General features: G+C 40.3%; 1 protein-coding gene across 1 annotated transcript in view; it reads left to right on the forward strand.

Moving 5' to 3' along the window:
• Nucleotides 1-22,875, forward strand: part of UTP4 (UTP4 small subunit processome component) — a 31,248-nt gene extending 8,373 nt beyond the window's left edge. The window contains 12 exon segments of the mRNA XM_090260416.1: nt 2,828-3,039; nt 8,259-8,430; nt 8,545-8,636; nt 10,226-10,322; nt 11,118-11,182; nt 12,483-12,605; nt 12,994-13,150; nt 16,544-16,650; nt 17,616-17,711; nt 19,786-19,971; nt 21,681-21,791; nt 22,673-22,875. Of these exon segments, the coding sequence (XP_090116542.1) occupies nt 2,828-3,039; nt 8,259-8,430; nt 8,545-8,636; nt 10,226-10,322; nt 11,118-11,182; nt 12,483-12,605; nt 12,994-13,150; nt 16,544-16,650; nt 17,616-17,711; nt 19,786-19,971; nt 21,681-21,791; nt 22,673-22,789 (1,535 nt within the window). The 3' untranslated portion in view covers nt 22,790-22,875.
• Nucleotides 22,876-27,500: the final 4,625 nt, after the last annotated feature.

Consider the following 27,500-nt stretch of genomic DNA (forward strand, 5'->3'; position numbering starts at 1 on the left):
TTATTTCCTTTTTTCCACTTCTCAAAGGCAAGCACCTGCAACTGTTGGCTGATTCTTTTGGTATTTATTTTTATGCTTTTTATGATACATTTTGATTTTTCAGTTTTAGACCATTACTTACTTGACTTCCACCATTTAGCCCTCTTTCTACCATCTGCCACATGCACACTCCTGATCCTCCTACTACGGTTATATTATAACTTTGTTCAGATTAGTATTCACTGTTTTCATAATAATGAAATATAAATACTACTTATACAGTAAATTACCTTTACTATCCTGTGTGCATTTTGTTAATATTGTTTTTCTCTTACTCTTTCTCTCCACGCATACATACACATACATGTATCTGTCTCACTAATTCCTCCCCACATTCTTTCAGTTGTATAAATTAGGTTCAGATACATCTGGTTTTCTTTCTATCACTTTTGTCTTCTTGAATGATTCTCTGCCAGAGCCTCTGACTTGCTCCAGTGTAGCCAGTTTTGGGGCCTCTTGCACAACTGTGAGATCTTGAAGTCTGATTTTTCACTCATTCCAGGGATCCCATTTGCTTTTCTCGTTGGTAGAATCCCCTGCGTCCATGTCATTCCCTTTTCTGGTTTATTCTTTTGTTTGGTGGATCCTGGGAAAGCTTTCACGAGAAAGGAATCTAGGTTGGAGATTATTTTCCCTTAGAATTTTGAAGCCATGCCTCCACTATCTTCCAGCCTCGAGTATTATGAAGTCTAGTGCTATTCTGATAGTAGATCCTTTGTATGCGTCTCACCCCACCCCTGCCCCCTACCCTGGAAGCTTTTAGGCTCTTCTCTTTATTCTTACTATCCTAAAATTTAATAATTATGTCTCTTGGTGGGTAGATCTGTTAACATCTTTATCAGAGCCTTGGTAGGTTCTTTTAATCCAAAATTCCATGCTTTTTAGTTCTAGGGAAAATCCTAGTAATTGCTTCCATTTTCTCTTTCCTGGAATTTTATTTGTATGTTATCTCTTGCAACTTTCTTATCTCTTTTTTTTCTCTTATTTTTTTAAAAATAATTTTATTTATTTGTTTATTTATTTATCTTTAGAGAGCGGGGAAAAGAGAAAGAGAGGGAGAGAAACATCACTGTGTGGTTGCCTCTCACTCGCACCCCCAACTGGGGACCTGACATGCAACCTAGTCACGCGCCCTGACTTTTTTCTCTTATTTTTTGTCTCTTCGACGTTTTACTCTGCTTCCTTGGAGACTTTGTCATCTCTATCTAAACCCTGTTAGAGAGTTTTTCATTTCTTTCATTTCCAGAGGGTTTTGTTCCCAGAGTATTTTTTGTCTGTTTCATTATATGTTAGCTCTTCTCATTCCAAGGCTATTCATTATAGTATTTGTCAAGTGTTCTTCGCCCTGTCTCTGTTTCCTCCTTGTTATTTATATATTTCTTTTAGTCTGCTTGGCTCTGCCTTTCATATTAAAGCTTTTCCCACATGTCTGGTGATGGCTTTCATCACTACATGAGTGGAGTTCATTGCACATGGGCTTAACTGAAGAATGATCAGGCTGGAATGTTTGGAGAACCTCTAAGGACTGGGGTATTTAGATCTTTTCTTTTGTGCTGGTCATATTCCCCAGGAAATTTTGTTTAAACAATTCTTTTTTTTTTTTTTTTTTTTTTTAAGATTTTGTTTATTTTTAGAGAGAGGAGAAGGGAGAGAGAAAGAGAAAGAGAGAAACATCAATGTGCGAGAGAAACATCAATCAGTTGCCTCTTGTACGTCCCCAGCCTGGGACCTGGCCTGCAACTCAGGCATGTGCCCTTACCAGGGATCGAACTGGCAACCTTTTGATGTGCAGTACTGGCCAGGGCAAAATGTTCTTTTTTAAAAAAAATTCTCCTGCCTGGTGATAATATGCCTGGAAATCAGCGCTCTAAGGAGAAGAAAACTGGTGCTTTCAACATTTATGTAATCATTTTCCATATAGTATTGCCATCCTCAGTTGTGCCTGATGTCCCTCTTCTGAGAGCAGGTCTCTAGTCTTCTGTTGGGGTGTGGTTCTGGGAAGATGTCTGGCTTCTTAGTTAGAAGGTGGGTATCAGAGGGATTAAAAGGTTTTAAAACTTACTTTCAACCAATCCCTCCTTTTCGCCCCACTTTCACTTCTGTTTCCAGAGTATCTGAGGTCACCAGTGCCTGAATTTTCTGAGGATCCCATGTTGTAAGTCAGGTGCCTTCTTGGCTTTTCCCAAGGCTGAATTGGGACTTAATTTCAGGGCTCCCAAGACAGTTACCATTATAGAAATACCCTTAAATTGTCACTGTTGTCTTCTCTTTCTATCCCATGGGGTTTTAGAAAAGAGCAAAGTGTAATGGGTGTATGCAATTGGCTATTTTTAAGTGAAATCTTGTGTGTCTTTTCCATTTCACTCCCCACCCCCCTGTGCCCCCAAATTTCTGTCCCTTCCCTCTCTCCTCCTTTCTCTTTCATCTTTAGGCAACTATTTTGGTGCTCAGAAACTGAGTTCATGCCTAGCTGGTGCAGCTCAGTGGATTGAGCAGGTTGCTGGTTCAATTCCCGATCAGGTCCCATGCCTGGGTTGTGGGCCAGGTCCTTGGTTGGGGGCGTGCGAGAGGCAGCCGAGCAATGTTTCTCTCCCTCTCTTTTTCCCTCTCCCCTCTAAAAATAAAAACAGTCATATTAAAATAAAAAGAAAGGTGAGTTCATCATAACTAGTATTTACCAGCTGTTTCTGCTTAGGCAGCAAACTTAACATTTGTCTACCACAGGCAGTTTTTGAAAACTAAAGGAAAAATAAATACCATTCAAATGTGGGCTTTTCTTATTTTCCAGGGAGCACTATTCATAAAATGCTCGTTGATAGGCAGTATATGGGTGTGTCTAAGCGGAAGTGTATCATATGGGGTGTGGCCTTCTTGTCCGATGGCACTGTCATCAGTGTGGACTCCGCTGGGAAGGTGCAGTTTTGGGACTCCGCTACTGGGACGCTTATGAAGAGCCAGCTCATCGCAAATGCTGACGTGCAGTCCATTGCCGTATCTGATGTGAGTATCGCCCCTGTTTTGAGCAGTTTCTGTACAGTCCGGGGGATGAGTAGAGAAGGCCGTGGCAATGTGCACCACAGACACTGTTCCCTGATCCTGAGCATTGTACTGGAGGACGATGAGTTTAGGCAAGTGGATCTGAAAGGCCACATAATTTCTCTGAACTCTTATTCTCTAACAACTAGTGAGAGAATATTCTCTGAAAGATTAGTTAGCAGAAAGGTTTTCTGCAGACACTCCCCGTGTCTGTTAATTTAGTTTGGATGTAGATAGTGCACAAGTATCCTAGAATAATATTGAGAAGGGCCTTTTCCTCTCTCTCTACAATTGTTCTGCTTCCTCGCTTGGGAAATTAGAAAGTAATTTTATAGTGATTTTGAAAATGTTTTGTCTACGGTTCGAATAGACTTATGTGGATTTTTGTTGAACAGGTGTGCCTCTTCCCTTTTGGTAACCAGAATTGTTGTTAATCAGAAGCATTTTGGTATTTTAGCAGTGAGGTATGAAAGTATCTGAGATTTGACTAGATCCTTTATTCTTTACCTTCTTAGTTTGATAATTACTTGCTCTCTTAAGTGCGAAAATCCAGTTTTAGTATAGAAATCACTCGTTTGCTTTTCTTGTCTATAAAATGTTCCTGTCCCATTTCACAGGTTTTCCATGAAAACAATTTGATGTGTGTTAGATGCCCTGTAAAACATATAGACGTCACTATAAACTATAATAAAAGTATAAGTGAAATGAGTAGGAGGAATTCTCTTTTTAAAATAGTCTTGATCCCAAATGGTTGGAACTGTTAGACTTAAGACTTAATCATTAAATTTAGTATCCTTTAAAGTATACTTACACAAATACCATGCTTCTTTTTCAAAGACCAAGAAAGATGTATATTTACTACTGTGTAATAATTTTCAGGATATATTGTTAGGAGGGAAAACAGACTAGTAGAATAGTATATAAGACATAATACTGTATAAAAAGAAGAAAGGACAGGTTTATATATTAAATATTCTATATTAGCTATTTATATATTAGATACTTAATGTATATGCAGTTATGCTGAGATATACATAAATACACACGTATATAAAATATCTCAAAACATTTTAAAAATGCAAATAATAATTTCTGGAGAGGAAAGTTAAGGGGGCTAGTGGGAAGCAGGCTTAATTTGTACTGCATATCATTTTATACTATCTGATCTTTTTTCTACCACGTGTTTGTATTGCTACATTACATTGAATCTTTATATAAATGATTTAAGATATGCCATAATTTTTTTTTGTTATTATGGGAAAGAAGAAACACTACCAATTAAACTATGCCATAGAGCTATTTTTAAAAGTGAAAGCATATAATATAAACTATTACAATATAAAATGACACAGTGCTTTTTAAAAATTTTATTTTACCTTTTAAAGAGAGGGGAAGGGAAGGAGAAAGAGGAGAGGAACATCAGGTTGCCTTTCACATGCCCCTAATCGGAGACCTGGCCCCCAACCCAGGCATGTGCCCTGACTGGAATCGAACTAGTGACTTTCTGGTTTGCAGGCTGGTGCTCAGTCCACTGACCCACACCAGCCAGGGCAACACAATGCTTTTTTAAACATAGTATTTATATTTTCCTTATTGAAGTGCTCCTTGACACTTAAATTTTTGTCATATCACTTATGCATAAGTAAAAAGAAAAGTGTAACTTAAAGTGATTAAGGTATTTCTAAAATTTCTTCACATTCAAAGTTGGGCTCTGAATCACTTTTCAACTAAGTCATCAAGGTCCATGTTTGTCACACTTGTCTCCCAGCCATTCATATATCGGTGGTGATGCTCCACTATGGTCCCAAGCTTTTCTTTTATGCTTTTGATAACCTTTCTGAAGTTTTAGTGTTCACTCTTTACCTGAAGATGTCATGCATGAACAGGTTGACAGATACAAGATATCTTGATTTGAGAGCTGTTAAAATGTGGTAAAATGTGTGCCTGAGAATCAGTAAATGGTGGTACTTGTTCAAAATTGAAAAATGCAGTTGTACATACAATATATATATGATACATTATAGTATTGTACACCTGAAACCTATGTAATTTTATTAACCAACGTTACCCCAATAAATTCAGTAGGAAAAATGCAATTGTACAGATGCCAGCCCTCAAAAATGCTTATCACAGACTTGAGTGAGCACACGAATTTGACTTCCAGCTGTACTGCTCAATAGCTACATGTCTTCCTTGGGCAACTTCTTTCGAAGCCTTGGTTGTTTCTGTGAAAACAAGGATGCTAGTAACACATAGAGTGTGCGGAAAGATTAAATGAGTAGTGCTTGTGAAGCGTGAAGTATAGTGTCTCAGAGTGCGTGTGATATTGGCATTATTGTTTCCACATCCCTTTTGAAACTCATCCTGATTTCAAGGCTTTTGTCCACTACACTCTTACCAGAACAGCTGATTAATTTTACGTTTCTTTTTATTGGATTTTCATTGACTAAAATGTGAAGAGTGGCAAACACCCAGTTCTTTGATCTTAAATGTCTTTTACCCTCATCAAGTAAGGTAGTGATTCCTGCAGGGCACTGTAGGAAACGTTTGCTTTCCTTTACGATCAGTCCTGAAATTTTTTTTCTATGTGAAGCAGTTGCTCTGATTAAATTAGGACACACGCCTTCTTTCCAGTTCTGATTTTCCCTTGCTTCATTCCTGCTGCGCCCTGAGAGAGCTCTCTTCTTTCGTTTCCTTTTCAGTTATTTTATGGTTCCACCTCAGGGAAATAGGATATGGAGTGAGGGAGGCCTGCCTTCCCAGTCGCTCTTGGTACATGGGACTTTGAGCAAACTGCCACTTTTTTTTTCTCAGTCAGCTAAATGAACTGTTTAGTTGGAGGTGGTAGAGAGTGTATGGGTCTTTAAGCTGCTCAGTATCTGCACTTTTGGCTCGAGCTAATGGATTTCAATTAATATCCTCAGAAGAGGTAAGGGAGAGGCTGGGCCAGGCCACCTTATGTGCTGTCCTTCAGGTACACTTTCCTTCCTTCTTCGCCATCATGTGCCTGCAGGTGACCTAAAAGAGAGCTGGCCCAAGGTGGCCCAAGGTTGAGCGGGTGTGGTGTGTTCAGAGCAGAGTTTTGGAGGCAGATAGCCATGTGTCTTTGTCATGTCTCTAAACCTCTTGAAGTACCCGTTTCCTTATCTGTTTAAAGGGTTATTAAATGATTAGGAGAAAAAAAGGTAGTCATGACTCATACAAACATGGACTGGAAATACGTCAGATTTTCTGTAACTCATTAACTGAGAGAACTGGTAAGATTTTACGAGTACTTCAAAGGAGAATTCAAAGAACAGAGATACAGATGAGGTCATCAGGAATGCCGAAACTGTCCACAAGGCAATAATCAGCTGCATATCACCAGACAAAATTTTTTGCATTTCTGTGCAAAAGAATCATCACTCATCAATTTTCTACAATTTATGGAGTAGTGAAACAGCTTCCAGACAATCAAAGGGCGCAGTAAACCAGGACACCAGTACTTTTAATGCTCATTGCAAATCTTCCACAGTTTCTCCTGATAGGGCAAGTGATGCTTAATTTGCAAGGTGTGGAAGGATTAAAGATGATGTGACATATACAAAGTTCCCAGCACAGTAAGTGTGTCACTGATGGCAGCTACATGCTCAAACATGTTCAGACATCTCATATCTCTTGACTGGTCAGCCTGTCTTTATACTATTTCATTGACTAACTGCTGATTCAGGCTCCTAATTTTTCTTACTCCCCATCCAACGTTTTATCTATTTTTATTTTTCTTGCTCAAAGTGTATTGTGAAAATGGTTTTGAGAATATAGAGGAATTTGAAAAAATAAACTAAGACCTTTCAAAACTAGCAAATTACTGTGCTTAACACGCTGGCAAGAGAAAGCCTTAAACTGGGGACCAGGGACCCTGGGTCTTTGCTTGATGTTGATGAGGCTGTTTCCTCTCCTCAGCCCACCCTCTCGTCATCTTTAAAAAGACAGTAAATTTTAGGGATTTTCAAATTTCTTTTGACTGCCAGTTTTGCAGTTTATTCCCCTATATTCTTAATACTTTATTTACATTAAATTTTTCTATTGTGGTAAAATACACAAAACAAGGTTAGCTATTTTAACTGTTTTTAAGTGTGCTGTTCGGTGGCATTAAGCACATTCACAGTGTTGTGCATCTGTCACCTCTCCCCTTTCAGCCCTTTTTCATCACCCCAAATAGAGACTCTGCAGCCATTAAAGAATAACCCCTCATTCCTGCCCTCCCCAGACCCTGATCGCCTCCATTCCACTTTCTGTTCTGCGAATTTGCCTGTGCTGGGTACCTCATCAGTGAAATTGTATAATATTCATACTTTTGTGTCTGTTATTTTACTTAGCATAATGTTTTCAAAATTCATCTATGTTATAGCATTATCAGAATTTCATTCCTCCTTAAGGCTGAATAATACTTCATTGTATGCATACGCCTTGTTGAGCTTATTTATCTGTTGATGGACATTTCGGTCATTTCCGTATTTTGGCTCTTGTGAATAATGCTGCTGTGTACATGTATCTGTTTGAGTACCTGCTTCCAAATCTTTGAGTATATATTTTCTTTACTATACTTGATTGGGTTGGTTGGTTTGTGTTTTGTTTTTTTAGGGTTTTTTTCTTTTATTTATTTTTCTATATGAATTTAAGAAACAACCTTTTTGGTTTCAGGTATAGGACTATTAGCATTTTTATTGGGTTATGTAAAACTTATAAATTTCCTTAGGGATCATCAATATCTTGATCATGTTAAATATTCCTATCCAGGATTATGGTATGGCTTTCTCTGTTTAAGTAATCTTTTATGTCCTTTAGATGAACTTATTTTTTTTTTCTTATATAGGCCTAGCACATTTTTTGTTAAATTTATTTCTAGGTGTTTTTTTTTGTTGAGTTTATAATGAGGTCTAGTTTGTATATAGGAAAGCAGCGTACTGTTTGAGGTACATAATGCTAATTTTGTCAGTAGGGGGTGCATTGTTATCTGTGAGGGAGCTTGTTCTTGTGTTGGAATTGTTAGCTTCTGGAAGATAAAGATCCCTGTAACCTACCTTCTGATTCTGGCTATAAGGTTTCCCCTAAGCTGCCCAGACAGACAACCTCAGAAAACAATCTTCAAAGTGGGCCCTGTTTTGCTCAAATGTACCTCCCTGATGATTTTAATTTCTCAGCAAGAAGACAGTTTCGTGGTGGGCACAGCCGAGGGGACAGTATTCCATTTTCAGCTGGTCTCTGTGACTTCCAACAGCAGTGAGAAGCAGTGGGTGCGGACAAAGCCGTTCCAGCATCACACTCACGACGTGCGCACCGTGGCCCACAGCCCGACGGCACTGATATCTGGAGGTGGGTTCTGCTCTTGTCCAGGCTGCTGCTTCACTCTGCCCAGCTCTTGTTGTTTTCATGCGGGACATTTTCTGATTCTGAATCAGAATCTCTCCCTCTCTCCGTCCTGCCCAGGCACTGACACCCACTTGGTCATTCGTCCTCTCATGGAGAAAGTGGAAGTAAAGAATTATGATGCTGCTCTCCGAAAAATCACTTTTCCCCATGTAAGTATCACGCGCTAGTCCCCACTGTCCCCTCAGTTCCTGTTCTCCTGTCCCACAAGACTGAGCACAGCTCACTTCCTGAGCAGGTCTGTTAAGGCTGCTGTACCTACCTTCATTCTCCTGTTTCTGAGGCAGGCCTCATGCAAAAACATTTATGGGGCCCAGAAAATTACAGCAGTGCCAAGGAGAGCATTCCCTTCTTCAGAAAGCTGTGGTTATCGGGGAGTTCGTTTTTAACTCCGGGCTCTTTATTATTCTGGGTGGGAGGAGGAAAAGTAAGGGTTCCAGTGCTCTTTGTAGGTAAGTGGACATCATCTTAGGCCAAAAACCCTTCTCCCCACTACCTGCTTCCACATTCCATTCAACCAATAAATGTTCCTGAGTCTTCCTTTTCATTCTCTCTTATAAAAATTCTTTTTATTGATTGATTTTAGAGAGAGGAAGGGGGAGAGAGAAAGAGAGAAATACAGTTTGTTGTTCCACTTATTTATGCATTCATTGGTTGTTTCTGGTATGTGCCCTGACTGGGTATCAAACCCTCAACCTTGGTGTATTGGGACGACTCTCAAGCCAACTGAGCAACCCTGCCAGGGCCTCAGTCTATCTCTCTCTCTCTTTTTTTCAGAGGGAGGGGCAAGGAGGGAGAGAGGGAGAGAAACATTGATAGGCTAGCCGTCTCTGCACTCACCCCAGCCAGGGACCAAAACTGCAGTCTAGGCATGTGCCCTGACCAGAAATCATGCCCTTGTCCTGTCGATTCACAGGAAGACACCCAACCAACTGAGCTACACCTGCCAGAGCTCATTATCTCTTGAATCTAGCTGTTTTTCTTTGTCTACACTGCCATTTTCCTTATTTGGATTACTGTCTTTTTGTATATGAATTTCTTTACAATAGCTTGTTAATGACCTTTTATTTACATTTGCATTATTCTAGCCTATTCTCCATTGATCTGTTCTAAAAGCAGCTTTGTTCATCACTCCATACTTAAAAGCCTTTGGTTGGTCCCTATTTCCTTCAGCATAAAAACCTGATTCCTTAGCACAGCTCATGAAACTGGCTTGATCTGGCCATGACCTCTCCTCTCACACACTTGCAGCACCCCACCCAGTCTAGCCATTTGGAAAGACTCTTTATTCCTTCTAATGCTCTTTTACCTTTCAGCTGTTTCACATGCCATTTTCTTTGCTCGGAATGTCTTGCCCTACTTTTGCTTGAATAGACTTTACCAGTGAACCTTATTTGGGCTCCTGTCTTTACCCCAACGAGGCTAGAGCAGATGTCCTTCCTACTTTTTTGTTACATATTGTGCTTAGGTGTGTTAAAGTTCTTAGCACACTTAGTGTAATTGCCTATTTAATTCTATGTCAACCCTTCAGACTATAAGCTTGAGAGCAGTAGGTATGTTTTTATTTATCAGTGTGTTCTTAGACCCTAAGACAGTGCCTGGCATATGGTAGTGTATAGGAAATATTTATCAAGCAAATGGATTTTAACAGTAAAAAATGTGCTAAGATGTTGCTGCTATATCTAGTACTGAGGCAACAGATGACCCTGGCCTACTTATCACTTTCGATTCTTGGATACAGCGACGTCTCATTTCCTGTTCAAAAAAGAGGCAGCTCCTCCTCTTCCAGTTTTCTCATCACCTGGATCTTTGGCGATTGGGATCTACAGTTGCAACAGGTAAGATGGGTGCAAGTTTCTTCCAATAAAAAAACTTGAGAGAGAAGCCAGAAATTAGAATTGCAGTTGTTAACGCTGCTTATGGAAAACGGAAGTAGACTTTTCTGTCTATTGGAGCACATGGTTTCTCCATCCACTAGGTGGAGCAAAGGAGTTCTTCAGAGTGTTTGAATCCTTAGCAGGAGACTGGGTCATCTGTTAAAAGTTTACAGTTCTGACCTGTAAAAAGGGTAGCAGTGGAGGTGCAGGGTGTAGTGGAGGTAAGGGCTGTGGAATCATAGTTTGCCCTGGCTTGATTGGGATCAAAACAGGATGTTGAAAGGTGACAGGATTTAGTGTTGATTAAGACAACTCTGCATGAAAAAGACGGTCACATGGATCATACTGAGGTGACCACATAGTGGCCATTTGTATCAGCTGTTAAGGAAATGTTTGGGTTCTGTTGTTTTATGTTGGATTAGATTTGTGTTGGATTTAGGTTCCAAAATGAGCAAATGAAGCCAAGGCCACACAAACTCTGCTTCCACTCACCTGCATGCCTGGCTGTAGGGGAGAACGTCAGTGCCTTTGTGAGGTACCACAGGCCGTGTCTAGGGCACCCAAGTAGCAGCTAAGAAACTGTTCACCACTCTCCTCTTCATATACTCCCAGGAAACGGTGGGCTTACTGAGACATTTTCTGGTTTCTCACTGGTAAAGATTCCATTCTACCCAGGGTTGACTTTTTAGAAGAAAAAAGTACATTCAAATAACCTTTCTTTGAGAAGAAAAACCTCAGGGGAATTTCTTGTTCCAGGAAAGCATGGGGATACCCTTCCACTCTCTAAAGATGCAGATCATTTACTGCACCTCAAGACAAAGGTAAGGAAGCTTAACTGTGTGTTCAGGCTCTGAAATCCAGAGCATTTTTCTCACTCTGAGTTTTGAGTATTACTTAGTTGACATCACTAACTGTATAATTCGAGTGAAGTACTGTGTCAACAGAACTGGATTTCCTGTGATTCTAAGTTTGGCATTCAAAATTTATTGGATGGATAAATACAGGAAATTGGTTTTATTTTTTTGGTATTATTATGAAAATAAGATGCTTTAAAAAAATAAATAAATAAAATGGTACAAAAGATTATGCAGTGGAAAACGAGTCTCCTTCTTACCCTAAATCCCTGGTCCCACTCTCTAGAGATAATCTTTGCCAATAGATTGTTGTATAGCCTTCCAGAAAAAAATTTCCACCCATTTGTGCATATATTCTTTCTTTGGACAGTAATGGAAATATACTGTACTAACTTCCTTGTATCCTTTATGAAACTTTTATTACACAAAGATATGTGAATGTAGTCTTACCGTAAAGAATTAAAACAGTATCTGTAGTTTACATCCTTGTCCACCTCTTTAATTCTAGTCTCCTTTTCTAAAATAATTGTTGTAAATTTTTGATTAGTTGTATATTTCCCTCTAGATCTTCGTGTGAGAGAATTTCTGTGTGTATATATACATATTTACATACATTTAGATATATTTCTTGAGTTCTTTGAATTATATAAATGTTACATTAAACTTTTCCTTTGTTCTGCAAACTTTTTGCTTACTATTTCTATTTTTAATCCACATCTGAGGATATATTTATTGATTTTAGAGTGAGAGGAAGGGACACAGAGAGAGGGGGGAAAATCAATTGGTTCCCTCTTGTACATGCCCCAACCAGGGATTGGACCCACAACCTTTGTGGGACGACACTCCAACCAACTGAACCACCCAGCCAGGGCCACTTCCTATTTCTTAGAGGTTTTTAAAGCAGATTGTCATAAACCAAACAAAATCAGTTCTTCAAGTCACCTTGCTTCCAAAGCTTCCCTGCATTAAATGCCTCTCTGCTCAGGTTTTTAAAGTTAGGGTTTAGTATGAAACTATCTGTGAGGTACACAAGGGCTTAGGTTAGTTCACAGTATTCATAGACCTCTGTACTTGGAAATCAAAGCCACACCACTTAGGTGCTCTACTTCTGAAATAATCATAGTGGCACAGACTGTGGCTTAGGATTATGCGTAGGTATTTGTGGATATGCCCACAAAAATGATGACAGTTTGGGGATTCTTGTAAAAGTGAACCTTGTTGTATGAAGTTTTACTTGAACACTCATCCTGATTCCTAACATTGCCAGGGTCCCGAGAATATTATTTGCAGCTGTATCTCCCCGTGCGGGAGTTGGATAGCTTATTCTACAGCTTCTCGGTTTTTTCTCTGTCGGTTGCATTATGAACATGACAACATAAGCCTCCAAAGGGTAAGTGATAACCCAATGTATAGTTGAACAAAAAGAAAATACATAAGTGTATTTTTGTGTGAAGTGAGAATGGACTGGATGTGAATCCTTGCTCAGTAAAAGCTGTTCGGAGACAGCTGTTACAAAAAAGACTTATTTCCACTTTGATTTGCTTTTGTTTTTGGAAGCATGGGGAAATGCCAGAAAGTGGCAGTGAAATTTAGGCTTTTGAAGAGATGAAAGAGTGGGGGTGTATAGGTTACCATAGGCACGTCAGTGTTCCAGGCTCTTGGTCAGTGGGATTCTGTAGAGACAGGAAGGATTAATACAATTTAAGCCTGGCTATGATTATTTCTGATGGCCTCTAGGTCTCACTTCTCTCTTGTTTTTACAACTGGTTCACCCCAAGGTTTCCAAAATGCCAGCATTCCTTCACTCTGCTGTTCAGATTTTGTTTTCTGAAGATTCAACAAAGCTCTTTGTGGCTTCAAATCAAGGGTGTCTGCATATCATTCGGCTGTTGGAAGGAAGCTTCAAGCACCTACATACTTTTCAGGCTCAGTCAGGTAGGAATTTGGTAATTGTCAGTCTCTGATGCATCTTTTTTTTTTTCCTTTTAAACCTATTCATTGTTGGATGTTCGCTAATAATGCTTCTCCACCCTGCAAATATACATTCACTCACATGTTTGCAATTTAAAGTAGGAGGAGATATCTGGCAAATGAAAACGTTGATGAGATCTGAAATGTTCCTCACACCTACTCTTTTTCTCACTGGGCTTTTGATTCCTTATTTGGGGCCAGAGAAGTTTCATCACCCTTCTTAGTTTTTATTAGCAGGGCAAGAAGAAAGTTAAAATCATCTGTAATCCTGACACCTAGAGATAACTACTGTTAATATTTTTGTATATTTCCAATATGTGTTTGTACATAAGCATTTTATGAAGATGAACTTATACAATTTTATTATCTGTCATATAATGTTCATGACCATTTCTCCATGTTTTTTAAGAACATGAGTATGCTTGAATGAATGACTGGGTAGCTGACTTGCTGAGATTTTTTTTTAAGTATATTTTATTGATTATGCTGTTACAGTTGTCCCAAATTCTTTTCTTTTTGCTCCCTTTCACCCAGCACCACCACCTCTCTCCAGCAATCCCACCCTCCTTAGTTCATGTCCATGGCTCATGCATATAAGTTCTCTGGCTTTACCCTTTCCCGTACTATTCTTAACATTCCCCTGTCTATTCTGCACCCTCCTACTATGCTTCTTGATCCCTGCACCAATACCCTGCTTCGCCCTATTCCTCCTCCCAGCTGACGCCCCTCCAAATGCTCCTCATACGTATGATTCTGTTCCTACTCCGGTTCTCTGCTAAGTAGTTTCTGTTTTTATTTTTTAGATTCTGTTGTTAATAGTTGTGATTTTGTTGTCATTTTAATGTTCATAGTTTTGATCTTCTTTTTCTTAAATAAGAGTCTGTAACATTTCATATAATAATGGCTTGGTGTTGATGTACTCCTTTAGCTTTACCTTGTCTGGGAAGCACTTTATCTGCCCTTCCATTCTAAATGATAGCTTTGCTGGATAGAGTAATCTTGGTTGTAGATCCTTGCTTTTCATCACTTTGAATACTTCCTGCCAGTCCCTTCTTGCCGGCAAAGTTTATTTTCAGAAATCAGCTGATAGTCTTATAGGTACCCCTTTTTAGGTAACTCTCTTCTCTTGCTGCTTTTGAGATTCTCTCTTTATCTTTAACCTTTAGCATTTTAATTATGATGTGTCTTGTTGTGGTCCTCGTTGGGTCTAACTTGTTTGGGACTCTCTGTGCTTCCTGGACTTGTATGTCTGTTTCTTTTGTCAGAGTTGGCAAATTTTCCTTCATTATTTTTCTTGCTCTTCCTCTTCTCCTTCTGGCATGCCTGTGATTTGGATGTTGGCACATTTAAAGTTATCCCAGAGGTTCCTAAGCCTCTCCTCATTTTTTTTTTTTCAGTTCTCGTTTTCTTCTTCTGTATTAGTTGACTGTTTATTTCTTCCTTATGTTCCAGTTCATTGATTTGCATCCTGATTTCCTTCCCTTCACTACTGGTTTCATGTGGGTTTTCCTTCGTATCATTTAGCATTGCCTTCACGTCTTCCCTTATGCATTTGTCATGCTTAATCTTGTCTGTCAGGTCTGTGAGCATTGCTATTACCAGTATTTTGAACTCTGCATCTGTTAGGTTGGCTGTCTCCTTATTGGTCAGTTCTCTCCCTGGAACCTTGATCTGCCCCCTCTTTTAAGTCATACTTCTCTGTCTCCTCAAGTTGACAGTTTTCTGTGTTTGCCCCTGTGTCTTAGGTAGAGCTGTCATACCTGTTACATTGTAAGGCGCAGAGCCTTAGCTATTTGTCAGTGCGGGGTGACCCATTTCACCATGTGTGGCACTGTATGTGGGGGAGGGGTCTGAGAGGGAACAGTGCTGCTTGCCCTGCGCTTGCCCTGCACTTTCCCCTTTTCCAGTACTAAACAAGCTGACTCTGTTGAGATACTGGCAGTTTCTTCCTTCACCCCAACCCCCACTGGTTTTCACAGTCAGAAGCAGTACAGCTGTATTTTCCCCATTGCTGGAACCATGAGCTGTGCAATATGGTCTGGGGCTGGGAGCGTTTCCCAGGTTTCCTTCACTACTTTTAAAATGTATGACTGCACTTTCCGCCCCTGCTGCAGCCCTTGCGCCACTGCCACACCACCCCTCCTACCTGTCTGGCTGAGTATTTCTTCTGTATTTCTTTGTTTGTTGAATTTCCATATAGTTTGATTTTCTGAAACTTCTGGTTGTTGTTTTTTTTAGTTTTGAGGTAGTTGTAAATTCCTTCTTAGTTGTGAAGGAGGTGCATCTTGTCTTCCTACGGCTCCATCTTAGCCGGAAGTCTTGCTGAGATAATTATTGAGGACTTAGTGCCCAGCGTAGCTGGTAGCTTTTTGGATACTTCTCCTGGGCCTTTTCCCTTCTCCCTCACCCTGGATTATAGCGGCTTCACTGTCATTTAGACTCCATCAGTGTGTAAAGTCAACTTTTTTAACTTAAACTCTTACTGTTCTTAAGCTGCTGGAAGCCCACAAGTTAGTAATCAGATAAACTGCCAATTTTTATTGAGTACCTATATATGTTTTTATTATAAAACTTAGACTCTTTATCTTACATTTAGCACCACTTAAAATTAGGCCCGGCATTATATATGTAATTTTATTTCTTGTCTCTCATCTCACTTCCCCCTTACAGTCAAGCTGGTTTCTTTACAACCCTAAAATCTGTGTATTTCAGTCCTGGACACTTAGCTCCTGTTCTTCATTTTTTTCTACCTACCTCACCCATTCTTTAGCATCTGGCTTATGTTTTGTTTTAAAGCTTTTTTATCATTTGGGGGTGTTATAGGCAGCACACATTTTGGCATACAGCATTGCTGTCTCATTTTCATCCCACATGAGTCTTCATGTTGCCAGATTGGTTTAAAATCTTTTGATGACAAAGATGGCTTCTATGTGCCCATGCCCCTTAATTCTCAATATATAGCAGGCACTCAGTGAACTTAAGATATGCTTCAGGCCTGTTGAATTGGTTTTTGGTCCATAACTTTGATTAAAAACTGTTTGGTTGGAAAGGATTTTGAGACAATTCTAGATTTTAGTGGAAGCTGCTACCCTAATTCTTCATTCCTGTAGTAAGCAGGGTCTCACTCAGGCATGAGTAAGTGATGTCTTCATGTTTCCCCCTCTGGCTCCTCTTTATATGAAGAGCAGTTAGTTAAATGGGAATAGATCAACTTATCTAGAGCTTATGGCAAAATTATCACAAAATTATTCTATTAGTAATTTAAAACTGAAGGTCTTACTGGCTTTTGCCATCATCTTCAAGGCAGAACTGGCTGTGGACACGGAATTCAGACCTAACTGTTTTCTGTCCTCACAGGGACAGTGGAGTCCATGTGTCTTTTGGCAGTTAGTCCAGATGGCAGTTGGTTGGCAGCATCAGGCACCAGTGCTGGAGTTCATGTCTACAACCTGAAACATCTGAAGGTGAGCTCTGGATTTAGTAGTGGCAAACAGTGAGCCTTGTGGTTCTAAGACTCAAGGCCAATTAGTATGATCCAGAAAAGTACTAGGCATTTTTTTTGAAATCAAGAATTTTTCCTCTTTTACTTATTTGGAACCCAAAAACTATAATCTGTCATATTAAAATCACTCATTAGGAGCAGTGAAACCACTTGTGCACCAAAATTTGAAATTAAGAATTTATGGCTAATGAATCCACATCCAGGTTATTTCTATATTTTGGAGAGCAAAATTCTGATTTACCAAGGTAAATAGTTGTAGGTAGTGACAATTTCCTTAATTTTTAAATTACACAGAGCCAGGAATTCGACAAAGGAATGGTGGGACAACATTTTTCATGAATCAATGATGATATTGTCATTTATACATTGAATCATTAATGACTCCCTGCAAGTCCTCTTCATAAAAGATAAGAACTACCCAGAACTTGCAATAAGTGTTAAAAGTTTATAGAACAGTTTCAGACTGCTGTATTTAATGGGTTTGCCTGTTAAGTACACAACTTTATTACATTGTGGCAAGAGCAGTACTGCTTGCTCCTTGAGGCTTGCCTGGCATTTACAAATGTTCCTGTGTAGTGGTGCATATGCCTAGCAATTGTATATAAATGGCCATGCCTAGGCATTGATTTCTTTAAGTCCAGTGTAGAGATGTAGATTTCCTGTTTAATGACGTATTTATGATCAATTCACAGAGCCTTACTCTGAAGTTCTCTGCAAATGGTATCAGTTTTGTAAGCAGTTATACATTTATTTTTTTAAATGAAGTGGAAGTTTATGGTTTGGAGAAATGCCTGACATTTATGGGAACTTCCATAGAACCCTTTGAGTTCCAAGACTACTGTTTAAAAACAATTGACTTAGACCACCCAGTCTCTCCTGGGGGAAGGTATTGCATAGAGTTGCCTTGTTTCTGTTACTGCTTTCCAGCTTCACTGCACAGTTCCTGCTTACAACTTTCCTGTGACTGCTATGGCCATTGCCCCCAATACCAGCAACCTTGTCATTGCTCATTCTGACCAGCAGGTAAGAGATTCCAGTGCTTTGTAATTCCTTTTTGCTGGATGCTAACTGAGAAGCTGAGGTAATGACAATTTTGGAACACCTTTTCTTTGAAAGTAGTGGGTGACATAAAGGTAGTTTTCTCTAGTGTGAAATAAAGCTTCCATGAATAGTTTAGGCGAATCATAGGCCAGTAATCTCCATTGGCTTGATCTGGCACCATGGAATGGTGAAGCACTAAGATTCTAAAATTAAGAAGTACAAGAAGGGGGGAGAATTTTTAAGTACTTGTTTTACTGATTGGTGTTAGACTGGAGATGACATGGACTCAGGTGTTAGACTGGATATGGGATGGAATAAGATTTTGAGAGTTGAAAGTGACTAAAAGAGCGTATAATTATCCTTCACTTTTGCCAGTGAGGAAACTGGGTACCTAACAGCAACCAAAATTAGTGCTTGGTCTACTGCTTTTTTCCATTCCAAGTTGTAAGAAGATTGTAAATGTAAGGAGAAGAGCTTTAAAATACCTGAACTACAGAACATACTGAAATTGTCCATACTTACATATCTTCATCTGTAAAATGGGCACAATAATACCTTCGTCACTGGAAAGAATAAATGGGATCCAAGAAGCACATTTAAGCAGACTGCTAGGCAAATGATGCTTGCTACTCAGATTAGCAATTTTGTGTTTTTATTTTTGTTTTTTTAAGATTTTATTTATTTTTAGAGAGAAGGGAAGAGAGGGAGGAAGAGAGGGAAAGAAATGTCAACATGAGAAATATCAGTCATTGCTTCTCATACACACCCCGACCAGGGACTAAACCTGCAACTCTGGCATGTGCCTGACTGGGATTTGAACTGGTGACCTTTTGCTTTGTGTGACGCCCAAGCAACTGAGCTATGCCAGTCAGGCTTGATTAGCAGTTTTTACACTCACACATGTATACACGTACACATTCTAGCTGAAAAATTAAATCTCTCATTTCAGTCTCATAGATCTGTGTTCTTAAATATAGACTGAAAAATTAGTGAAGCCACACCCTTGTCTTTATCGCACATAATGATAATGTTCACCTGATGCCTTTAACTGACAATTGGTCCTATAAGTGCATCAGTTACTGAAACTGGTGGAAAAGTTTTTTGTGCCTGTTAGATTAGCAATATCAAAAGAGCTGATAATACACAGTGTGTGAGAGTGTAGGGAAACAGTACTTCACACGTTGCATAAATTAGTATGACTCCTTTACAGGACATTTTGGAAATATCTAAAAAAATTTTAATGCACATAATCTTTGGTTCACAAGTTCCAATTCTGCCCTGGCTTGTGTGGCTCAGCGGACTGAGTGCCAGCCTGCAAACCAAAGGCTCACTGGTTCAATTTCCCGTCAGGGCGCATGCCTGGGTTGTAGTTGGGGACGTGTGAGAGGCAACCACACATCGATGTTTCTCTCCCTCTCTTTCTCCTTCCTTCCCTTCTCTCAAAAAATAATAAATAAAATCTTTAAAAAAAGAGAAAAATTTCCAATTCTAAAAGTTCTTCCTACAGATAATATGTTTTCAGTTGTGCACATGGACATTATACAGAGAGAATCATTGCAGCCTTGTTTGTAGTAGCCGAAGATTTGAAATAACCTAAATATCCATTGAACAGACTAGATAAGTAAATCATGGCACATCCAAAAAGTGAGTGGGTTATTATGTGTTCTTCAAAGGGGGCATGAATGATCGATATTGCTATGAGTCAGTCTCCATGATATAATGCTAAATGAAAAAAGAAACAAAACAATGAGTCTTATATGCATAAAATAGCTCTGAAAAGATGTAGATAAGAAGTAGCAGGGTACTTTTGTCTTGGGGAAAAGAGATGTCAGGATTGCAGGGTGACTTTTAATTATCAACCTTCCTATGCTGTTTGAATTATTTATTCTGTAATTTACCTTAAATGTTTTTTATTTAAAAAAGCAGTGAGAAAGCAAAAGGCTGAATATGATACATTCAAGGTTTGTATAGATATTTTCTGGTTAGGAATGAGAGACACCCTTCTGGACTTCCTGGATACCAGCCAACATTTCCTCTGTATTATATCCTTCCTCAGATATTTGAATATAGCATCCCAGACAAACAGTATACAGAGTGGAGCCGGACTATCCAGAAGCAGGGGTTTCATTACCTTTGGCTCCAAAGGGATACTCCCATCACACACATCAGTTTTCATCCCAAGAGACCAATGTACATTCTTCTCCATGATGCCTACATGTTCTGCATCATTGACAAGTCGTTGGTAAGTTCCTTGTCACTATGACCTGGGCTCTCGCTGAATCTTCTTAAGAATCTTCAAGTTCTAAAAGCAAGAAATACAATAAGAGGAAGGAGAATTAGAATTATGTTTTCCTGCTATATATAGTCTTTGGAGGAGAGGAGCTTTTTGTTTTGCAGATTCCTCATTTTTGCTCCCACGTTCTTTAGGTTCCCAGGGACGGAGTGGGCCTTTGTGTACTGGTTTTTGCTGATTTGACTATTTCTCTTTTCTGTCTATGAGCACATAAACTTAAGTAGGAAAGTGATTCAGTCAGTATTCACAAGGTTACCCTCATGGGGGAAGATCATCGATTCGGCTGAATCACTTCCACCTTTGCACTCTGAGTGACTGAATGATGTGGTTTCATCATAGGAGATACAGACTGTGGTTTTGACCACATGTGCCCCTTTGCTGAATGTTCTGAGACACTATCTGGAGGCTTGAGGAGCTGGTCTTAAGGTCTTAAAAAAAGTCCAGCCTTGACTGGTGTGGATCAGTGTATTGAGTGCCGGCCTGCAAATGAAAGGGTCTCCGGTTTGATTCCTGGTCAGGGCACATGCCTGGGTTGTGGGCCGAGTCCCCGGTTAGGGGTACTCGAGAGGCAACAACACATTGATGTTTCTCTCCATCTCTTTCTCCCTCCCTTTCCCTTTCTCTGAAAGTGAATAAATAAAATCTTCAAAAAAAAAAAAAAAAGTTCAGCTCAAAAAATTTCATTCTTCAGGGCTGTGATTTAGGTGGAATGTGAGCATATTTGCAGTTCTAGAGTCCATCCTCTGCCAGCTGCCGTTTGGAGTCACGGCAAATCTGTATGTCTTTTCTGGGCAGGTGCTTTCTTTCTTAGGAGCACAGTGAGCTGTGGCCATGCCCGTAATGTCTTTTAGGCTTAGATTACAAGCAGCGCGTGCGTGTGTGCGCACGTGCGCGCACACACACACACGGCTTGGGGATATCTGTGAAGGTGGGGGTGGAAGGAACATGCAGTAAGCAGCAGATGGCTCTAAAAGAGGTGTGCATGGTGATGTGTCACTGGAGCTCTTCTCATGGGCCCTGCATCCTCTGGGTGTGGGAAGCGGAGCTGGCTGACAAGTGCCTTCTGCAACTTGAGTGATACAGGAAGGGCCCTTCCCACTTGCTTGCCTCTTTGTAACTCAGTCCAGATCAGCCCATATTTTTCCCAAGCGTTGGTGATAAGCCCATCACTTCCTCTTGCTGGGCAGGGCTATTTCCAAAGGAAGTCAGAGATGAAATATCACTTGCTTGGCCAGGGGCCATCTCTTGAGGTGTCAGTGACATCAGTGGGGGTGGTGTGTTGCAGTTTCTCCTGGGGACAACTTGAGTTACTTGGCCAGTCTGTGATGTGGTTGGGGGAGAGTTTAGAAAGCAGAGACTGCATGGGCTAAGCTCCTGCACATGCCAGTTTGTTCCTGTCACACAAAATGTTACTGACAAGACTGGGCAGAAGCCCCAGCTGGGCAATTTGATCTTGCCAGCAGAGTACCAGGCTCTTGGCCTCATTCTCCCCCCTCTGCAGTACAGCTCTTTTCCTGAGGTAAGGAGAGTCAGGGAGGTAGTGGATGTGTGATATGATGGCTGGAAGATAGTGTTCGCCAGAAAAATCACTATGGTCCTTTGTTCTGTAGAAGCCTAATAAAAATAACAACTTAAACAGTATACCTTTGTCTTTTTAGCCTCTTCCAAATGACAGAACCTTACTGTACAATCCACTTCCTCCCACGAATGAATCAGATGTCATCAGGAGGCGCACAGCCCATGCCTTTAAAATTTCTAAGATATATAAGGTAAAACATCTTGCATAATATTCTGGACAGTTGATTCCTTGTGATATTATCAAAATGTAATAAGTTGTCAAAATGTTATCTTCATTTTTCATGCAGAGGACCTAGTTTGGGGAGACAAGTGACTTTTCCCAGGACATGTGTCTCTTATGTCTGTATTTCATTGTTCTTGCTTTAGTGGATTAGTGGCAGACACGTCATACTTCACCAAACTGAAATGCGTAGGTAGTGAGAAATGATGTTGGCCCTCTGGTGGGGTCTTTGTGTTAAAGCTGGCTTTTAAATTTGACTTCTAGTTGGAAAATGTTCATAAGATAATTTACAGCAAATGGAAGTCATTGACTGTATTATGACTTTCTTTTCCGGACTAGGCTTTTCACTGTACATAAAACAAATACCCATTGAGCTTATGATAGTTCAGCTATTTGTGCCACCTCAGAAGTTCTATATTTATGCTTCTCAGATTGGAGTTTCCTGGGCACCCTGGAACATTTTCTCAGGGGCCTGCATATATTTTTTTAAGGGGGGCGGTGTCTGTGAATTTTTCAAGTATGATATGCTTCTTGATGCATTTATAATTTGCCATTTGTCAAAAAATTTGGCTTCATAGCCCTCAATTAACATTGATTCTAAGAAACTAGGTTCTCTGTAAAGAGAAACATTTCTGTACAGAGAAACATGAAAAATCTTGCTGAAATCTTCTATGAGTGAACTCAGTTAAAAGTTCCCAACATTTTCATCCATTCTGCATCCTAGGGCAGGAAGGATTGTCAGATTTACATCACTCCAGCCTTGAACTAGGCTAACCTTTTAGCTCTAGGCCCTCTATTCAGGACTGGCCCTGGAGCCTGACTCCTGGAAGAGTCATTCTCATCTCTCTACAGCCTCTACTCTTCATGGATCTTTTGGATGAAAGGACACTGGTGGCAGTAGAACGGCCCCTGAATGACATCATCGCTCAACTTCCACCACCCATCAAAAAGAAGAAATTTGGGACCTAAAAGAGGGCACTGTCTATGTCCTTCCTTGAACTGTTCTGCCCTATTTGTTTTCACCAATCATGCTAATAAAACAAAGTTATTCTTGAGGATGAGTCATCATAAATGATACCTTTCAAAGTAATGGACAGTAATTTCTCTTCTTTGAATGAAGGTGAATGGAAACGCCAAGGTATTTGTAGTTGGGGTAGTGTTCCATGTAACTACACATTCATGTAACTTCCTTAGGGTCCTGTTTGTTCTTTAGACCGTAATGGGAGGGTGGGGGGAGATCTTACCCTCTAGTCCCTAACACATGCCTGAGGCTTCATAGTGTCAGTGACCATCACGTAGCCCATGCTAAGGCCTGCCCCGTGTTGCCCTTGAGGGCAGGAGAACTATGCTTGGTTACCAAAGATAGCCCAACTACCAATAGCAATCATCAGCCTACATTTCAAGGAAGAATTTTAACTGCAGTGCTCTTTCTAAAAAGCAGATGTGTTTGGCCTTTGGTTATCAGGTATTAATTTTATTTAAAAGGAAAAGACTAGGCTTTGGAATATCAGTCCCATTAACCCTCTTTCCACCTGTTATATGCCAGGTTCAGAGGTTAAGAAACCATTGGGCATTTTGTTAAACAGTAGGAGTGGAAGTGGGGATCAGAAAGCCTGCTATATATTTCACCTTTTCTGTCCTTGTCTACTATCTTTGACATTGTTATTCCTGTGGGTGTTATCAACTGACCAGTTTTAATGTGAGCTTCTAAATTAGAAAGGGAAGAACTATACTTAACCTGAACTACGCAGATAGATTTCTTTCCCATCTCAGTGGATGTATTCTGTTGCACGCCTGTGGAAACCCAGTATGTGTGGTTTTGTTTGTTTGTTTTGGGGATGCAGGGCTGTGGTGTAGGCAGAGAAGTATGTGAGTTCTGATGACATGAGTAAAACGCTCGTGAAAAAACATTTTGCTAAGATGAACCCCAGCCTGGAGTCTGGAGAGGGAAAGTAAATGTGGGAACTTAAGGTAGATGTGTGGGAGGAGAATTAACAGGTAATAAGAGATAAGGAGAGCCCAATACTTTCTAACATAAAGGACAGTTTATTTCAGGTTCATTTGCTAAGAGGGAACAACAAGGTTTATGTTTTTTATAGTGATTATCAGGACTAATTTAAACAAATAGATGCAACTTTTTAGGTTCTCTGTGTAAAATAACTTTCCTCTTGAATAAATAATGTCCTTAGTGTGTCATATTCTCCCAGACTGCTTTTGACTGGACTATTACAAACTTAATAGACTAGAAGATCCTGTCTTTCCTAACACATGTTTTAGGTGCTCTTGTGTAGTTGAAACCAAGGTTCAAGTCACTGGTCTACATTGACTGTGACCAGAGGGAAGTTAGGATGCCTTAAATATTAACTCACTTGCTTTTCACTGACTGTAGAGCTGTAAATTCAGAGGATCTTTGTTAACTGGAGTTTCATTTATGACTTGATTTACTTAACCTTAAACATTCTGAAACCTTGCGGATCCTGGACGGTGTAATTCTGACAGGGCTCACAGACTATCTGAGTGAAGAAGTAGAACTTCTGAAAGTAGAAAGCATTCCTTTGCAACATTTCCAGCCAGTGATTTGGATTTCCATAAATGGTATGGGAAGTAAGAGCTCTGGGCCTTGAAATTCTTCCTAAGTAAAAAACTTTGAATTCAAATGAAGCAGAAACTGATTGGGGAGAGTTAAAGAACTTGGGGGGAGGAAAGGCAAAGCAGTATTAAAGTGGATGTGTTTGAGGGTGATTTTACTGTGGGGATTTGTGTAACTGAAACACGTTATGTTTCTGTTCTGGGCATTTTGCAGACTGTGGCTCATATTTGGGTTCTACAGAAAAAATTTTATCTAATACTAACATAGGAAGTTTTCTTTCCCTGACCTGACTCAAATACTTTAAAAATACGGTTTTCTCATATAATAAGTTAGTAATCTGATTTCTGAATGACTAACGTACCCTTCACCATGGGATGACAGCAGATTAGACTGGAATATTGGGGGAAAGTTAGAGACTATCTAGTGTGGGATTTTTTAAAGCTCTTTAAGCATCAGCTTGCTTCAAATGGAACTTTTGCACTGCAGTATATGATACAGATGAAAGTAGAAGTGTTCTGGTTGTTGAAGGGTGAGGTGGGGAGGGAGCAGAGGTTTGTGAAGGAAACCATGTGTCTTATATTCATGGTGATGGAGACCAAGAGGAGAAAAGGCGGTTTTTTCCCCCGTGGTCACACAGTGGTTTGTTAGAGGCCAGGGTGGCATTCTTATGGTTATTCTTTCACTTTCTCTTGGTTGTAGGGACCCAATCATAAATACGATCAGAAGGCATGGTATACTAAAGATGTTCCACTTCACAGACTTCAGGGAAGGTGTTTTACCATTTCTTGCTCTGGATGAGCACTTGATTTAGCTATATAGTTCTGTGGACAATCTTGTGTGTAAATCATATAGAATGTTGTAATGAACAACCTAGTACATTATCTAGTGTCTAGACACACAGTTGCCCTGGCTGGTTTAGCTCAGTGGATTGAGCGTCGGCCTGCGAGCTAAGTGTCGCTGGTTCGATCTTCCAGTCAGGGTACATCAGAGAAGGAAAACTCTGACTCCAAAAAACCTCCGCTGCCTTGCGGCATACCTCTTCAGGGGAAAGGCTAAGGGAGTAAACCCCGACAGAAAATCCGGAGCCGGAGTCCCTAAGGCGGTTTGACGTTGTAGTCAACACCGGCAACTCCTGCGGCGCACCTGAACCCAAGCTGTACCGACTCCGTCTTTCCCTTGGACCCTTCAGCTGCGAAGAGAGGGGGGGTCTGCTGCATGGGCAACAGCAGACCCTCCATATTACCCTGCCCAGGCTCTGTAGCTTCAGCGTCATCACAAGATGTCGATTCAACACGGGAGGAGACAGATACCATGTCACTCCCGAGTCGGACTGCACAGCCATTCTCGGCGGTGCAGATAGACTCTTAAGAAGCTCTTAAGAGTCTTAAGAAGCTCTCGAGACGGACGGCTGCCGACGACGAGACACACAGTGGTGGTTCTCTAGGGTTAACTCCTGGCAGTGGAATTGCTAGCTCACAGTGTGCCTGTTTTCTTTCATTTTTAGTTGTTCTTTGGAGTGGTTGTATTTCCTTCAGCAGCATTTGAAAGTACTAATTTTCTTACACTTTGCCAGTGTAGTGCTAAACTTCAGTTTCAGCCCACCTAATGGGTGAAAAATAATATTTATTTTGCATATGCCTGTTTACCAATGAGATTGCTCACTTTTTGATGTGTTTTGGCTATTTGTGTAAATTGCATATTCATAACCTTTTTTCCTAACATGTCTATTTTTGTTTATATTTCAAGGTATTCTATGATACAGATCAAGCACTGTCCAGTAAACTATCTGTGATGGTAGAAATGGTCTGTATCCATACTGTACAATAAAATAGTTATTGGCCACATGTGGCTATTGAGCACTTGAAATGCGGCTGATGTGACAGAGGAACTGAATTTTTATTTTTATTTTAAATATTCACATGTGGCTAGTGGCTATTGTGTTGGACAGCACAGATCTAGCTATTAACACCCAACTTTGTGTCAGTCCTTTGTCTTCAGGAAGTTAAAGAACTTAATACTCGCTTAACCTATATTTATTAAGTGCCTATTATATGCTTTGTACGAACAACAGATGAAAGGATGATCTTAGCCCTCAAGAACTTCACAGCCCAGTTGGAGAGAGAAACAAATAGATCAGTGATGCTACATTAGAGATGAGCACAGAAAAGAAGCACCTAACCAGTAGGGTCAGAGAAGGCTGAAGGCAGGAGATACTGCTTAAGCTAATAACTCTTGGAATAGGTGGCAGTTAGCAAGGTGGAAGGGAGAAGAAGAGACGCATTCCTGGAGCATTCTCAGTGCAAAAGCCTAAGGCCAGAGAGCCTGTCCAAGGGACTGCCAGTAGTGCCACATGGTTACTATGCAGCGCATATTAGAAATGGAGGAAAATGAGAGAGAGGAGGCAGGCAGGGCCTACCATAGTACTGAGAGCATGCATGGCTCATTCAACAAAGCATCCCTACAGGGTGGTAGCTTCCCTAGTTGGTAGTAATTAAGAACCAGGTGAGGTTCCTAGAAAAAGTAAGAGTAGAGCAGATTCCATAGAGGAAAGCCAAGGATCTTAGAAAAGAATGTGGAAAATATAAGTAGATTTGAATAAAGAATCCTTAAGCCAACGTGTAGTGAAAAATAAGACCAGGCAGGAGTGAGCCTTGAAGTCACGTTAAAGATGTCATTCAGTGGAAAACATAGTTATGGATCACTCAGATTCGAAGGACTAGCACAGTATAAATGCCCATTTAAGTAAGTAAGGGACAGAAGACACTGGCGGTTAGGAAGGCAAAAAGGCTGTTGTGTAGATTCTTAATTTGGGGTCTGTCCTAGTTTGCTAGAGCTACCATAACACTATGGCTTAAATAATGAATTTATTTTCTCACAGATTTTTTTTTTTAAGATTTTATTTATTTTTAGAGGGGAAGGGAGGGAGAAAGACAGGGAAAGAAACATCAATGTGTGGTTGCATCGTGCTGGCTCCCAACTGGGGACCTGGCCTGCAACCCAGGCATGTGCCCTGACTGGGAATCAAACTGGTGATCCTTTGGTTTGTAGGCCAGCGCTCACGCCACTGAGCCACACCAGCTAGGGCCATTT

Source organism: Furipterus horrens, unplaced genomic scaffold, assembly GCF_987537825.1.
Source record: "Furipterus horrens unplaced genomic scaffold, mFurHor1.1.pri manual_scaffold_13, whole genome shotgun sequence".
NCBI lineage: Eukaryota > Metazoa > Chordata > Mammalia > Chiroptera > Furipteridae > Furipterus > Furipterus horrens.